The sequence below is a fragment of the Haplochromis burtoni genome, unplaced genomic scaffold (genome assembly GCF_018398535.1).
Source record: "Haplochromis burtoni strain Fernald_Lab_line unplaced genomic scaffold, NCSU_Asbu1 Contig_312, whole genome shotgun sequence".
NCBI classification, from domain to species: domain Eukaryota; kingdom Metazoa; phylum Chordata; class Actinopteri; order Cichliformes; family Cichlidae; genus Haplochromis; species Haplochromis burtoni.
The window spans coordinates 1-16,078 of record NW_024582673.1 but is presented as its reverse complement, the minus strand read 5'-3'; the positions used below and the strand labels follow the sequence as shown (position 1 = coordinate 16,078).

Here is a 16,078-nt window from a genome sequence, read left to right as displayed (position 1 = left end):
GGCGTAACACCATCGGAGTGACGTCACCTGTTACCGTAACAGGCGCTACAGCGGGACGTCAAAAACGAGCAGCCGTAAATACGCGACACAACACGCAAAGCGGATTTGTTTGGCTATTTTATACAGAAAACCACTTTTTACAAGAACAAAGGAATAAATAAAATGTTTATGTTAGTTGCATTTGTATGCAAGTTACTGTCATTTTATAACGTTTCAAATAAATAGACAAACTCGTGTTGCGTGGGAATAATAAACAGCATTGTCTGCACGCTGTTTATTTCCTGAATCCTTAAGGCTTCTGAATGCCATGCAATGAATTATCTATTTCTATCGTTTCCTATTTCTGTATTGTTGGTACACAGGATTAATTCAATATTACATGTAAACTCATTGTATATATCGCACATTTGTACATAGTATAAAACACTTTTGGATTAATAATGCTTGATTTAGTATATCTTTGATTCGATTTTTCCGTCTGAGGCTCCAGCGCCCCCAGCGCCCCTGAAAAGGATAAGCGGAAGCGAATGGATGGATGGATTTTTCCGTCTGACTTGTGAGCTGTTGTAAGACGTAAATTTCTTAAGTGTGGGATTAATTAAGGTGTCTTATTTTTTTTAAAAACGGTCACACCGCCTGACAAAAGAGATTTCATACATTTTTGAACCAAGAAATTGTAATAAACACCTTACGTGGCACAAAGACAGCACTTATTGGAATAAACAGCTAATTTAACACATTTATTACCATTTCATGTTTTGGTGTGCGTTTTATATGAAGCTATACTTATTCTTTGTTTTGGTTTGTTAAACCATGACTAAAAACAAAATTAAACTTGAAAGGAATGTAACAGGAAATAAGATGAAAAAGGTTCACATGAAGCACTGCCTCACATTCAGCAGAGGGAGACATTTTCATACTTTAGCTCAGAATAAGTGGGAATTAGACATCAGTTATATTTTTGTAACGTTATATCCTGTTAAACACAGTGAGTCAGTGTGTTCTCTTACCACCGTCTATTGATGCTGTCCATACAATCCATGTGGGAAAAACAAAGAGAACAACACATATGTACAAAGGAACGAGACTCTGGGAACAAGCCTCCATTTCAGTTCCATTTGCCCTTTAGATGACTAGAAAAGTGCTTCATGAAAAATGACTTCACACTGAAGAGTTGTTCATCACAGCAGCGCTGGTGTGACGGAGGATAATATAAGTTGAATTTCAAAGAGCATCCACACAAAATGATCTGGAAATGCATAGAAAGTGGCACATGACCCACAAACCAACTGTCCAATAAGAGAGTGACATAATGAAGCGCAGCTCTACATGACTTTGTTTTCATGGGCATTTTTACGGTACATTCAAATTCGAGGTCTGCTGACTTTTAGATACAGCTTCATATCAACCTCAATCGGTTTTGCCTGCCAATAGTCTGCAAGGTGACCTGCTGTCGAGGCGCACACATGCCCAACCAAACACAGGAAGCTCGCAGTCTAGCATATTCACAATGAAACAAAAAGAGAAAGCTAAGGTCCGGCCTGCTTCTTTACTGAGTTTAAAGAGGCTCCTATGTTGATTTTCCATTTGACACTTTTCATATTTGAATCTACACACCAGGAAAGACATAAAGTAAGGAAGTCATATGGAATTTACTACACTACACATTTAATCCTGCGATACTGAAAGAGAAATGCAATTTTGAGTACATGGTGAAGAAATGCTGCTGCAGTAAAGGAAACTGTCAGCATGACTCTCTGGGAAGAATTCTTAAGAAATAAATGTGTAAAATGACAGAAAAAAGCTCGTGTGTGACTAAATGAAACGCAAGACTAAATGGTGCATACGGTAAAATGTGCTTTTGTTGACTGGTGGAGGGCTCGGTGTTGAACCACACTGGAAGTGAAAAGGCTTTCTAATCAAATGAATCAGTAAACTATATGCACTCCCTGGCAGCTGGTCAACTGCTCATTAACGCAATTATCTAGTCGGCCAATCGCATGGCAGCAACTCAATACATTTGGACAGGAAGACATGGGTAGGACAATCTGCGAAAGTGCAAACGGAGCATCAGGAGGAAGAAATGTGATGTAAGTTCTCTAAGTGACGAGTATTTGTCAAGCAAACCACAAAAACAAAAAACAACTGAAAAACATTTGATTGACAGACTTTTAAATCGTCTGTAAGGATTTGGAAACTGAAAAGCCAAACGACTGTATTGTAGAAGAATGGGTTAACAATTACTGTATCAAAGAGAGTGACAGCATGTGGAATAAAACATTTCCTGTGCAGAGGGCGATCGGGATTATTCATGCTGGATAACTTTGACCTGTGACCTCCTCCCCGCCACAGCATCAGGTGTCCAGTTTGTAGCCCGTCACAGATTAAACCTTCGTAATCAGCTCCTTCAGTCTGTTAGCATCACAAGTTTAAAGCTGCTTCCTTGGCAGACCACAGTAAAGTATCTGATGGAACATTTGCTGCATGTGTTGAAGGATCTGAGCGTCTATAGGAAGTCGAGCCTTCTTGTATGCAGCCTGTGTTGGTCCTTCAGTCCTATCTAATAGGTCCTCATCTCCATGGACCTACAGGGTGCAATATGCACCAAACTACTGTGCTACAAAAATGGGAAATAGATGCAGCAGTTTACTGAAATGAGGCATGAAATTCCCCTTTCTGTTGGCATAGAAACATTTAACTGGACATTTAATCTCTGAGATTTGTTGGTATACGAAGAAAAACTGTGCAACACCAGCAGTAAGTCTCAGTTTTTCTACACGATAAAGATGCTGTAGTTTACTCTGGACACATTATACGATCAAACAAACAATAAAAACAGGAACTTTCATTTAATCATTACTGTACCATGAATGTGTGCACGAGAGGTCTGTATCAGTAGGACCAGCTCGAAAATTACAGCCCAAAACTTTGTCCTACTTCAAGATGTCCTTGCTGGGCCGATTCTGGCCCACGGGTCTTATGTTTGACACCCTGGAAAGCAAACAGCACACTAACATACATGCTTTACTGACCACACATTTCGTGCTCATACATCAGCAAGGGCGACACAGAACCATCCAACTTAACCACACAACACACAGTCTGTTTTAACTGTAATTTAATTTTAAAGCTGATCTAAAATATTGAGCACGACTTCTACCACCTCACGTTTCTCTCTCTCAGGAAAGCCTGATGTTGGTTGACTGCTGCCGCATGCTTTCAGTTGTGTTACTCTTACAGTCGGGTGAAACATTTCAGGGGAAACATCGGAAGCGTCGGCTCTGAGTGGGTCCTCCTGTTGCCCAAAGAGCATCAATCAGCTAAGTAACACAAACACAACCAGTGCAGAGGACGATGATCTCACCCATGTGTTATAGCTCAAAACCATTTTAATAACCAATTATTAAACCATATGCAGAAACCTCTTAATAGTGCTGTGACCATGCAGAGCCATTTTATACGCACTCTATATTAAAAATGAATGAAGCTTAATGAGAAAAGCAGCCCATTTCCCATCATCTGCTTCTGCATCAGTACTTCAGGACTCCAAAAGCAACATTTTGGCAGGATGTTAATGCTTCTCTTGTGAATGTATGGCACCAGGCTTCAGGTCGCACATTAGCAAAGCACTGACGCATACATACACAACCCACAATAAGTATGAACTACTATTTATTAAGTCTTATAGCTCTAATATAGCATAATGTGCCTCAGTTAGCGGTGCAGTGGTGCATATCATACTGATAGCAGGATTCATGCTTTTTGAAACAAGGACTCAGGTCTTCCGAGAGCCTTTTGTGAAAGAATCTGTCGTGTCTGCTGAATTCCCATCGTTCAGCACTGTCTGCCACGCTTCAGGTCAGTGTTGTCTCCACTGACTTCATCTTAGTCAGTACTGCTGAACCCTGCAGGTCACGAGGATCTAACACAGAGGCATTTAAAAATGTCTTTAACGTGTACACAATATTTAGCTCACCAAAATATTTATAGTGCATTTTTCAACTCTGGTCCAAGATCCAATGGGAAGATTAACCCAATGATTCTGTCAGTGTTGTCTTTGACTTGAGAAGCTTTAGCTGTTTGTTTAAAGAGGAAGCCCAGAGTGTGGGAATCAGAAAAGTCAGAGGCTGACCTCAAGCTGCACTGTTGGAAGCGTTAGGATGCTGTTTGTTTTAGCTCGACTCATTCACACGTCTTCAATGGCAATGAAGCAGAACACTGAGACACAAACCACTGAAACAGGGCCTGCTTGGAATGAAAACAAGGCTCAAGTTTATGATAATAAGACAATCACAATGAAAACAATAGAACACTGTCGTCCTACAGCAGGGCAACTCTGACTGACTCAGGTTTTACAATCGCTCAGATGACACAAATTTATTGCATAAACAATGTCAGATGTTTTCAGAAACCCTCGGGGCTGGTGAAGTGAGAGATGAACACCCGAACTGTGATTATGATGTTTCTGTTTTCACAGTCCCCCTGACCTCATTCAGTGCTGTGCCATGTACAAAATCAAACATTGTTGCTCTCTGATACAGCGGAGCAGGTTTTGTGTAAAGTCCAACGGAGCTCTAACAAAATGAAGAAACCTCACCGCTGCTTTCTGACAACATTAATCAGCGATATTTGTCTTTCACCCCCAAACTTTGGCACTTGCTAGGTTCTAATTTTGGGACTCTGTGTGCTTATACGTACACACCTGCATGCATGCAGGCACGTGTGGTGGACGATGTTTTTCTTCAGCTCTTCTACAGGCCGACATAAAAATTTAACCTGGGACAAATTAAAAAAAGAAAAAAATCTGAACAAACATTTCTCTACATTAGCAGCAACGTCACAGACCAACTGGGCTGCAGCCAGTTACATTAAAAAACCCCTAAAATAAGCACCCAAGCTACTCTCTCTCATTCCCATCTGGATCATACAAGAGAAACGATGCAGAGTCCTTTTTTTGTTTGCTTAGAAATGTGACCGTACGTTACCATTACAATTACAACAGAGTGCCAATTTCATGAATGTTGTGAAGAAAAATGAAATAAATCTGACTGAACTGTCCCTCAAAGTTTCCTTTCTATAATCACCTTTATTCTCATCTACTTCCCGATTCAGTGTATACTCGTAAAAGAGACAGGGATGGGTTATCTTCCAGCTAGTCCTACTAACAGCATAGAATAGACACACATATTGAGAGCAATGTATATATTATCTTAGTATATATAATATACAAACAGTGTACATAGTCTCTGACAGTGGTGGACAGGATGAAGGGAGGCAGGACGATCGGCTGAACCTGTAGTCTCTGTTTGGTTCCCAGTGTGTGTGTTACACCCTTTCCACATCAAAAATACAACCTGTGTTTGCCGTTTGTGCATCAGGGTTGACGTATCTGAAGCAGGTCCTCCACTCCGCGCTGCTGCCTGGCCTCTAAGGGAGGCTGCCACCGCTCGGCTACACTCAGATTACAGCTGGAGCACAAATGGGACAGTGTGATATGTATATATGGGCGAGTAGAGGATCTGATTAAATCAAGAAAACAGTGGTTTGTAACCATAACTCCCACTGTCTGTCAGTGTGAAAACAACACTGCACATTTCATGACCCTGCAGTGAAACAAACCCTGTAAATCAGTGGGCGCTGAAATATGTGAACGGTCAAATGCAGGTTGAACCTGAGGTCCTGTGTGTCACACAGGGTGTGGAAAGCTGTAGGAGAATGTGAGTGTGCGTGTACATCTCGGCGTGTACAGGGGAAGACTGACGGGAACATCTGTGTGACTGAAAAATAGAAAGGAAAACAAAACCAGTCAGATGAATTAATTTAATATTTAATAATGTGGGTGACATGTGTCACCATAAGCCCCACTCACCATGCTGTGTCACATTGTTCTGCTGTACTGGATGCCGGTCTTGGAGGCGATATTGGACCAGGGGAGCAGCGAGCGCAGCAGGGACTGGGCCTGTCGGTACAGCCTCTGAGGGATGGAGCAGGGGCTCAGGCTGGCCAGGGTTGAACCGATGTGCTGGATATAATCAGTGGGACAGGAAGTCAAGGAAAAAGAAACAATGCAACATTTACTTTTTCTCCTGCAACATCTGGACAAGTATGGCCCAGAGGAAATGAAATAACAGTGAGTAAGTGAAGTATTTTCCTGCTTCCAAAAAAGGATATAATATTGTCCAGGGTGGATGACCCCCGTTGATGTAGAGCACATATGTGAATCCATCTTTGAGGACGCCTCGGATGGAGTAGTAGTAGGGTAGGTAGTGGTGCTGCCTGAAGTCCCTGTTCTCGTAGAAGTTGATGGCAGTGTTGTTCGTGGTGAGAACGTGTAGGTAGATTGCCTTACAGTGGTCCTGGGCTGTCGTCGATATGTGCTCCTTCAAACTGTCCAGCAGCAGTGAGCCTGAATCGTTTCAATCAATATTAATGTACTGCAACATCAAATTTACATCAAGTCTCACAGCAGATGAGTTTTGAGCGTAGTTCCAACATGTGACTCAACAGATCAAATCATTAATGTCTTTGATGAGACAGTGTCTAACCCGCGATTCGTTCAGATTCTTGCTAACTGAATAAAGGGTGTTAAATTAGTTCTGAACAGTTTTTGCCTCATCTTGGTGTTGTGACTTCGAGATGTTACTGGATGTGTTTTCTTTACGTACTTTTCAATTCAATTAAATGTAATTTATATAGTGCCAACTCATAACAGTCACCTGAGGTGGCTTTATATTGTAAGGTAAAGACCCAAATCCAACAATCTGATAATCCCCCATAAGCAGCATCTATGACTGTGGGAAGGAAAAACTCCCTTTTAACAGGAAGAGACCTCCAGCAGAAGCTTCAAGAAGGGGCGGGGCCATCTGCCCTGGCTAGTGGTGGTGAAAGAAGATAAAGAAGGAAAAAAAAAAAAAGAGGACTGTTCTAGTACACGTAAAAAAAGCTAGTAAGCCAAAAAATGTTAAAATGTAACAAAACACAAATAAAATTGTATAAACTGGACTTCCTCAGCCTAAATGGCATGGAGGTTGTATAACCCCAGATTAGTTTAAAGGGAAATTATTCATTGCATTTTCTGACCATCAGGTTTAAGGCACTCGTGCCCTGGCTTCACATTTCAGACCTAGAGGCTGTGTTTGTCTCGTACATAAAGCCTTTGGTTTTAGCCACAACTGCAAACAGTGTGTCTGTTTACCTATGCCATGTTTCCTGAACTCTTTGACCACTCCCAGGCTGAGGATGTAGGCTACCTGTGTGTCCACGGGGAAACTGGAGGCCAGGATGTCTCCATCCTAACACGCATACATAGAAAGAAACAGACATATACACAAGTTGATTATTTCAACGTCCACAGTGGGTGACAGAATAAAAACGACACTTCTTCAAGCTTTGTTATCTTAAGTTAATCGTCCATACTCTAAACTTTCTCTCCGCCCATCGAGATCTTTGCCCAGGGAGATTAACCACAGGCACGGCAGTTTATAAAATGCAAATCCTGTACCAACGGAAAAAATGTCAGATTAAGAACACCTTACATGCTAAAGTGAGAGAAGCAACGTTTAGACATTTGTTAAATGGAGTCAGTCGAATTCCAGTGTTTTGTAAATCTACATTTGCCACTTTTTGTACCGATTTCTCAGATGTTGGAAATGTCACATTGAAAACATGCCAGAAATTTGCATACTGCACATTCAAGTTTGGAGCTTATAGTCTAAACTCATTCAAACAAGATAACATTGATCCCGATCAAAGCAAAATCAAATCCATTGCACTTCGTTTACACAAAATTAAAAAAAGACCACAAGTTACAGCTCTTCTTTCATCAGTTTCTTTCTCATTACCCTCTTCTCCTATATTTCGGGCTAATGAACCTATCTTTACCAAAGGTATCCTTTTTGCCAAAGCAGTGCACTAAAAACAGTCGACTATGTCAGTGATCTACTTATGACATCTCTAAGCAGCAGCAGACATTCACACACTCAGTGACACTATGTCCAGAGAACACAATGTCATATTTTGGAGGAAATCCACATTAAGAACGTGTCTCTTTCTAGCTGCTGCTGCAAAACATTAAAAATATTATACTGCACCTTTGACTGGACTGACAACATGTTACACTTTCTGAGCAAGAGATGGCACATCCAAACTGAACCTCTTACCTCTTTGTGTACTTTGGTCCGACCTTTGATCTCGGCCACAATCATTCCCACGATGCCTCCTCTGTAGGTGGCAGCGAGGGAGAAGAACTTCTTGTTGGAGGTGATGTCCTGATACCATGAGTCTGGGTACCTGGAACCAAACGTCAGACAGGTCTCATATCAGACTATTACTCAGACTCCAGAAGGTCTGCTTAACTTATGGGCCGCTACTTGTTAGCTCACTGGGCATTCAGTTAACAGGAGTCCATTTATGCCAGTCAATAACAATGAAACAAAGACAGTTCCTATACACACAAATCTCGGCCAATGACACTCTCAGTATGATAACTTACTCGATTGGGAACCAATCACCACAGAGCAGCTTAACGTTCTCTATGTCATCGTGGCAAAGGAAGCGGAGCTGGACTTCACTGAGGGCTGTGGGAGGCACCACGTCACTCATTCACACCTGCAGGTTCCAACAGAGTGCACAGGAGAGATGGTGAGACTGCAAAAGCAGACTAAAAAAAACACCCTTTACAATTAAGTACAAGGTACTGACTAACACTGAGGCATGCGGACCTCTGCTATTGTGCAGTTCTAGATAACAAAGAGAAGTCAGGTAAGCCCTCGCACAATTAACACGCATTACTGACATTTATAAAGGTTAGAATGACACACATATAAACGGACCAGCAGAATGAAACGCAATTATGACGTAAAAAGCCCCAGAAAATTAAACGCAAATATGTAATAGGCATCAAATAAGGTTGCCCATAAAAAGTGAAGTGACCATTAGCAGTCGTGTACACAAACCTCTCAAGTTCTTGTAAATACGAAAACAGTGATGTTATTTCTTTATTTACGTAACATCCCGGCAGAAACGGAGCATGCTGCCCGTGGTATCAACAGTGTCACTCTTGTGTCCGCAGGTTTAACCACATTTCAGCGTACAGCACACAGGCTAGTGTTAGCTGCCGCTAGCTAGCGCTCTGATGCTAAGCTAACGTACCTTGTTTCTACACTCGGACCGGAGGAAAGCCGAACACAATTAAATTCCTTGAGTGTCACTCGATACAGTCACCACTGCGGACACAGCATGATAAAGCACTGGTTTATTCCCGACTCTCAAAGCCGTTTCATTACGGAGCCACTGCTACAAGGGTTGCTACGCTAACCAGAGCTCTCCGTGCTTTGATAACAGCTGGATGTTTTCTTCCTGTTTGTGGCTGCTACACGAGTGACGTCACTTCTAAGGCGTTTCCTTGTTCTGTTCAGTCCGTTGGCGATTTGTCGCCACCTGCTGGACAGAAGTGTGTTCTACAGGAGTGACTCCTCCATAAAGAAATGGGATGAGAAAAAAATGAATTAAATTCAGTTTGTTTGTTTGTTTGTTTTTTATCTTAAAAACATGGATTCATTTGTGTTTTCGTTGCATTAACAAATTATTGCGGAAAGTAAAGACAACAGTGGTTTACTGGACATTAAAATGTTTTCTGAAGTATCAGTACTATCGGCAGTACTGGCCCTGTATTTACTTGCTATCAGACCGGCGCGAACATTTGCAGTATGGCACAGCACAGAGGCGCTGCTTATCATTGATAAATAAGACTTGCTCTGGCTGAATGAAGGCGAGGAGTTCATTTCATGACACATATCAGTGTGCAGATTCAAAACACACTTAACCTGAAATGTTATCAAGTTAAAGTTAGGAGAGTAAGAAAAAAGAAACCGGTAAGAGTGGACATGTTGTCAAAGATAAAGCCAAGGTAAGGTCTGTATAGCCCCGATTCACTGATGATGATTTCATGCCCCAAACAAAATACATTTGTTGATATGAACTGGTTCGTAGTCATGTTGGAACAAGAAGGGACCATCTCCAAACTGTTCCCACTAAGTTGGGGGTATGAAATTGTCCAAAAATGCTGAAGCATTAAGAGTTCCTCTCACTGGAACAAAGGGGCCAAGCCCAGGTCTTGAAAAACAACTGCACACCGTAATTCCCCTCCACCAAACGGCAACCGCCAAACCCAGACTTATCCATCAGATTGCCAGACTCAGAAGTGTGATTGGTTATTCCAGAGAACAGGTCTTCACTGCTCTAGAGTCCAGGGGTGTGCTTTACACCACTGCAGCTGACGCTTTAGGTTGTGCTTGGTGATGTAAGGCTTGGATGCAGCTGCTCAGCCCCGGAAACCCATTCCATGAAGCCTCACACTGTTCTTGACCTAATCTGAAGAAAATTGCAGAAATTTGGTGACTTTTTATATACGTGTGGCCATGAAAGTGACTGGAACACCTGAATTCAATGATTTGGATTGGTGAATACTTTGGACTATATCTATATTGTTTTGTGTCATATGTGTCATGTCATTAGCAAGAATGGGATTGTCCCATTCAGCCTTACCAACCTCATAACTAAGATCCACTGTGTTTCAGAGGGTGCACAGTCTAGTTCCATCAGGTATCCTTCAGGCAGAATTTTCATGCATTTATTAGAGTATATTAGATAAACACAAAGTCAGAACAATCACAGGTCTGCAGTTAAAACAATGTCAGCCAAGCCTGAGGAGGATATTCTTCAGTGGAATCCACCCAACATTTAGACAACCTCCTTTAAGCAAGCACTTGGCGACAGTGGGAAGGAAAAAATTCCCCTTAACAGGAAGAAGCCTCCAGCAGAAGCAGGGTCAGAGAGAAATTTGACTATCATCAACAAAAACAAGTGGACTTTAAAAAAACAGTCAGAAACCCATCTAAAAGACAGAAATGAAAAATGGCCACGTGCACATTCAGTCGGTCACATAATGTCAGCGCGCCCTCTGGTGGTTATCTGCTGGTACTGCAGTAGCACGAAAACCAAGTCAGATTAAATAATTAGTCAGAAAGACACAAGTACTGCAGTTGTATGTCTCCTTTTATTTTTATGTATGTTTTACTTTTATTATAGTGATGAGAATGTAACTGCAACCATTTCAAGCATTTAGATTCAAAGGTCGTTTGCACTGTTGTCTCCTAGTTGGGCTTTTAAACAAAGACATGTCAATAACATACATTATCTGTAAAATGCACATTAAAAACACAAAAGTCAAACACATCAATGTATAGACACAGATGCAGCAATAATAATTCCTTCAAACTGAAACCGTCTGGGTCCAGTTTGAGTTCTACTGGTGAGGAATTCTGCATGTTTATAACCCTCACGGAAAACATTTGCTCAAATAAGGATTTCATGTCACAGCACTTTGGAGTTTCCAGTATATGATCTGGCTGAAACCAGAACTCTAACCCACAAGGTCCCTGAGCACCTGCGAGGAATGGTTACTGGGAGGAATGGTTATTATGTTAACGTTTGTATGGCAGTCTTAGATTAGCAATTAGCAATATCAAGACTTTTAATTGCCTGTCTGCTCATCATGGAGATGCTACTCAAGAGATTACAAAGTAATTTGAATGTCTGGTAAAGAAGGAGGGAGCCTAGATCCTTAGAGCCTAGATCAGTCAGGTCAATCCAGGTTTATAGAGCCATTAATGACCTTTTGACATTAAAACCCAGAAAGCTGGTATTTCTCCAGTGATTTACATCATTTATACCTGGAGCTTCAGTGCTGACAACTATTTCCTGTTTCCACATATTAGCCTCAAGGGGACTGAGTTTTTAGTTTACTGTTTCAATTCTGTGTACTTGCATGTTCTGACTGTTTTCTCCAGTTTTTTAACGTAGCTCCTTTAAGAGGCTCCTTCACGGTGCTAACCTGTTGGCACACCTGTTCTCCATAATCATCAGTGAGCACAGCAGTTCATCCACCAAAGATCTCTCTGGGATTCGAAGCTGCTTCACAGCAGAGCTTCTCTGAGTTGGTGGGCCTGAGATCCTTCTAAGGTAAACACCCAGTTTACGTTTGCTGGAGTTCTTTTGCATGTTTAGATTAGTTTACCTCTTGAATATTTGTAACTCAGGTGTCTTTGGAGAAAAGACCACAGAATCAACTCACAGCTTTACTATGACTGCATGGTAGTCTCCTTGTTTGCCATCATGGTTAATGCCAGAACCTGAAATTAACGAATGCTTTCTAAATAATAAGAGAAGAAGTCAGAGGGATGTCGTAAAGAAGATAAGACATCTGTAACAGCAGTTGAAGTTCACACTCGGGGATCTGTGGATTTCCTGAGTGAGAAATGAGAAAGACAGGTCAGTGTGATGGGAACGACAGAGCTCGGCTGTATCCAGTACAGCAGCAGCTGCAATGACAGAATTAATAAAGCAGACTGTGAGCTATGTTTTGTAACTGCAGAGAGTCACCATCACTACGTTGCAAACATGTTGTTTGTCTGAATATATGGAGTTGCTGTGACTCATCTGCTGTTTTTCTCGCTTGTGTGCAAAATCCTGAAGTTGAGTCGGACCTTGCCAACACGCAAGTGTCTGCCTTTTTAATTTAGTGATTGCACACAACCAGGAAGTCAAATTTAATCCAGTTCTTCGCCTCCTACATCCTCAGCATCAGCATCTTGATGCTTGTCAGGGACATGACGTCCAGCTCTTCTGAAGATCGTAGAATTCCAGATGCTGAGAAGCTTTTAATCAAAACATTAGTTCAGTTAACAAATCCAGTATTTGTGCGGCGGGACTCTTTTGGTTTCTGTGCAGTTCATTTAGATATCGTATATTGTCCACACTGACAACGAATGTGGGGAAAGAAATGTTAAAGCTGCCTCCTGGCACGCGCAATCATCAAGGTAAGGGAGTCCCAGAAAGCTGATCCTCTTCATCAGAACGTAGCATTTCCTCACTGATCCGAGTGACTTCCCTGCTCAGTGGCGCTGTCCTTACTGGTTTTTAATCCTACATCTTGCAGTCATCTTGATTTAATCCAGAACAGGCTAAATCTTTGTAAAATGTCATTAATGTGCGTTTTATTCTGGGACTAGGCTCAAGCCTTGTCTGTGAAACTGGCCCAATTAAAATCAGTTTTTCCACAGGTGTTGGGAGGTGAAAAGAGTGCGACGGAAGAGCAGAGGAACGCTGTCGGCCATCTTAGTCCAGCTCAGCCACTGAAGAAGGCAAAAAATGGCTTATTTACAAATGGTGAGACAGCAACACAAAGACGTGATGAAGTAACAGACAAACAGCATACTTGGCTCGCTCTTTGCACAGCACGCAACAATAATAAAACATTTTCAGTAGAACTTAAATCCTATGGAGGCACTAACACGTCTGCACATGGTTTAACTCATTAAGCTTGCTCCATGACAGCTGTGTCTTTGTCGCTATAGGGACAAACGGACCCGGGCGGGGAATGCTCTCAGGAGGCCGAGGATGCTCGCCCAACGACCAGTGGAGATGAATCCCACACTTGCGATCAGTGTGAAAGGACTTTTGCTACCAAGAGTCGCCTCACAGTACACAAACGGATCCACGCAGATGTAAAACTGTATCGCTGTGACGAGTGCGGGACTTCTTTTTGTCGGAGCAGCAGCTTAAAAAGGCATCGCGTCATCCACAGTGGGCTCAGACCGTACACGTGTGAGCCCACTGTGGGAAGACTTTCAATCAGATGAGCATCTTGGAAAGGCATCGACTCCTCCACAGTGGAATTAAACCACACGTATGTGACGAGTGCGGGCTGGCTTTTACCTGGCTGCCAAGCTTGAGGAAACATCAGCTGTCCCACTCTGGGAGTAAGACATTTTGCTGTGACCTTTTGTGGACAGACTCTTAGCCAGCCAGCAACGCTAGAAGAACACACACAGATTAAGATGGTCCTGTGACCAGTGTGGGGAAAGCATAAAACCAGTTTAGAGACCATTCAAATCTGAAAAGTGTGATTAAACCGCTGCAAAGAGATCCACACAGGATAAAGGTTACGCAGCCACTGCATACTCTTCAAAACTGTCTTTTCTGCCAGACTAATTTTGGCTGTTGGACAGCTCCCCTCAAATTGTGTGGCTTGCTGAGATGATTTTCTTTGTTCCCCTCCTTCAGTAAAGTCCCACTCTTTGCTCTTGCATCGTGCTTCTGTAATACGTATCATAGAGGAGATCTGTTAAACACAGTTTATGACCTCATTCACATTTTCCAAAGCTGCCATGACACTGGATTGTCTCATGAACCTACTTTAAACTCCGTGTGCTGCCAGTGGCTCTGAGCGAAAGTGTTGTTTTCACTATCACTAGTTAGCTCTTCAGCTGGGGCCCTGTTTTTGTTCTTTTTCTTGGAGCTTCACATTATTACGTTGGGGCTGGATCAGGTTAGCCCTTAACTATAAGTCTAAGGTAGAAAAAGTACAAGTTTTAAGTGTGATCTTAAAAGTAGAGAGGGTGTCTGTCTGCCAAATCCAAACTGGGAGCTGATTGCTGCCTCCCATTCTACTTTTAAATACTCTACAAACAACAAGTAGGCCTGCAGTGTGAGAGCGACGTGCTCTGTGTTGTAATGTCTGCGTAGGTTCTCAGTCAACCAGGTCACGGTTGGTTTTGAAATGAAGGCAATTTGACTTCTTTGGTTTGTGAAGATGTTTCACCTCTCATCCTAGAAGTTAAGTAAAGTGGGAGAGTACCAGGAATTTAACCTCTTGTCTTAGACTCTGTATCACCAGTGAACTATTCCCAGCATAAAATGACACAGACAACCCTAACGTACTTTGTCTTTGTTTTAGTTGCAGACTGAAGCAGATGCATGCAGCGCTGTAGTAGCCACTGTTCTTTACCGGCTTCTTCACAGCGGGCCCCAACTGAAGTACTGAGAAGAACTTGGAAGATGTTTCTCCTCAGAGGCTCATTAAAAGTCCATGGAGTCACCCACAGACAGGAAAAACCGGGAGTTGGGGGGTTCCTAGAACTCAAATGTCTACTTTTCTTTTCTTTCTTTTCTGTGATCTGCAGTATCTGTAATTTCTGAAGTGTCACAGTGAACATTTGGTCACTTGCGTTTTTAACTTTGAACAGTTTTAATGTCCCACTGATTGAGGTGTGCATTCAGATCTCCCATCAATTGAACCTGACCAGTAGTAAAACATCCAGAAAGTAATCAGATCACCAAGTGAAAGCTAAAACTGCTTTTAACTGCTTATTAAACTGACTGCTTCTCTTAAGTAATTGATTAGCTGCTTAAAGGAAAAAGTGCCCCCCCCCTCCCCCCCAGCAGTTTAGTATTTATAGTTGAAAGAAATCTGATACTAAGGTAACTTTTTGAATCTTAAATTGTATATTTTTTGTATTCACTGTATTTTTTCTTTCTTTCTTTTGTTGTTGTTGCATGGAATCAACACATCTGTACATATAGTACTGCAGTAAAACTGTATTTTTAGCAGTGTTTAAAGTTTGGTTGAGTTGTACTATTGGACCGTGTGTTAACATCATGTATTATGACACGATGCAACATTTTGGAACGACTTGGCTTCTTTCGTGTTTAGGCGGTGCAATGTAGCTACAACATGTCACATGTAATGATCTTCCAGTGTTTTTCCATAGGTTAAAAATAAAATCCTGTTTATAACTTCAGTTTGTACTGATGGTCAGTGAAACAGTAAAGCTCTCTGACTTGTAGCTCCTCATGTTTGAGGAACACATATTAATTATACAGATTTGATGAAGTTGAAGTGCTGGCAGTCAAACTCATCGTCTACCATCAGTGTAGAGGTGGAAAGTAGTCCAGTGCTGCACAGTGTTTACATGCTTGTACTTTATCACACTAATGCTCTCTACTTAGACTGCATCCGACGTCAGAAGGAAATAATGTCCCGTTTTATGCACCACATTCATCTGACAGCTTTAGTTGTTCACACAAAGATTTGACCGACAGTGACGTGAATCACTGCTCTGAATAAAAGCAGCCAGCGTTGTTCATCAGTTAACATGCTGCTTTGAAAGCCCTGCATTATTATTTGATCAATAATCAGTGTTGGGAAGGTTACTTTTAAAATGTATTCCATTACAGA

At 41.8% G+C, this 16,078-nt stretch overlaps 1 protein-coding gene and 1 long non-coding RNA gene across 2 annotated transcripts; one reads left to right on the top strand and one right to left on the bottom strand.

Annotated features, from left to right (window-relative positions):
* Positions 1-5,639: 5,639 nt before the first annotated feature.
* Positions 5,640-9,515, bottom strand: nat15 (N-acetyltransferase 15 (GCN5-related, putative); the record flags this gene model as incomplete). Its single annotated transcript, XM_005941802.3, is given in 7 exon segments — positions 5,640-5,777; positions 5,870-6,035; positions 6,172-6,406; positions 7,196-7,292; positions 8,160-8,289; positions 8,492-8,607; positions 9,151-9,515. Coding segments are annotated over 5 exon segments (729 nt in total). The 3' UTR covers positions 5,640-5,777; positions 5,870-5,878.
* Positions 9,516-11,628: 2,113 nt separating this feature from the next.
* Positions 11,629-15,901, top strand: LOC102296950. Its single transcript, XR_317004.3, has 4 exons — positions 11,629-12,021; positions 13,122-13,227; positions 13,416-13,820; positions 14,798-15,901. It is a non-coding gene; the product is annotated as an uncharacterized LOC102296950 (long non-coding RNA).
* Positions 15,902-16,078: the final 177 nt, after the last annotated feature.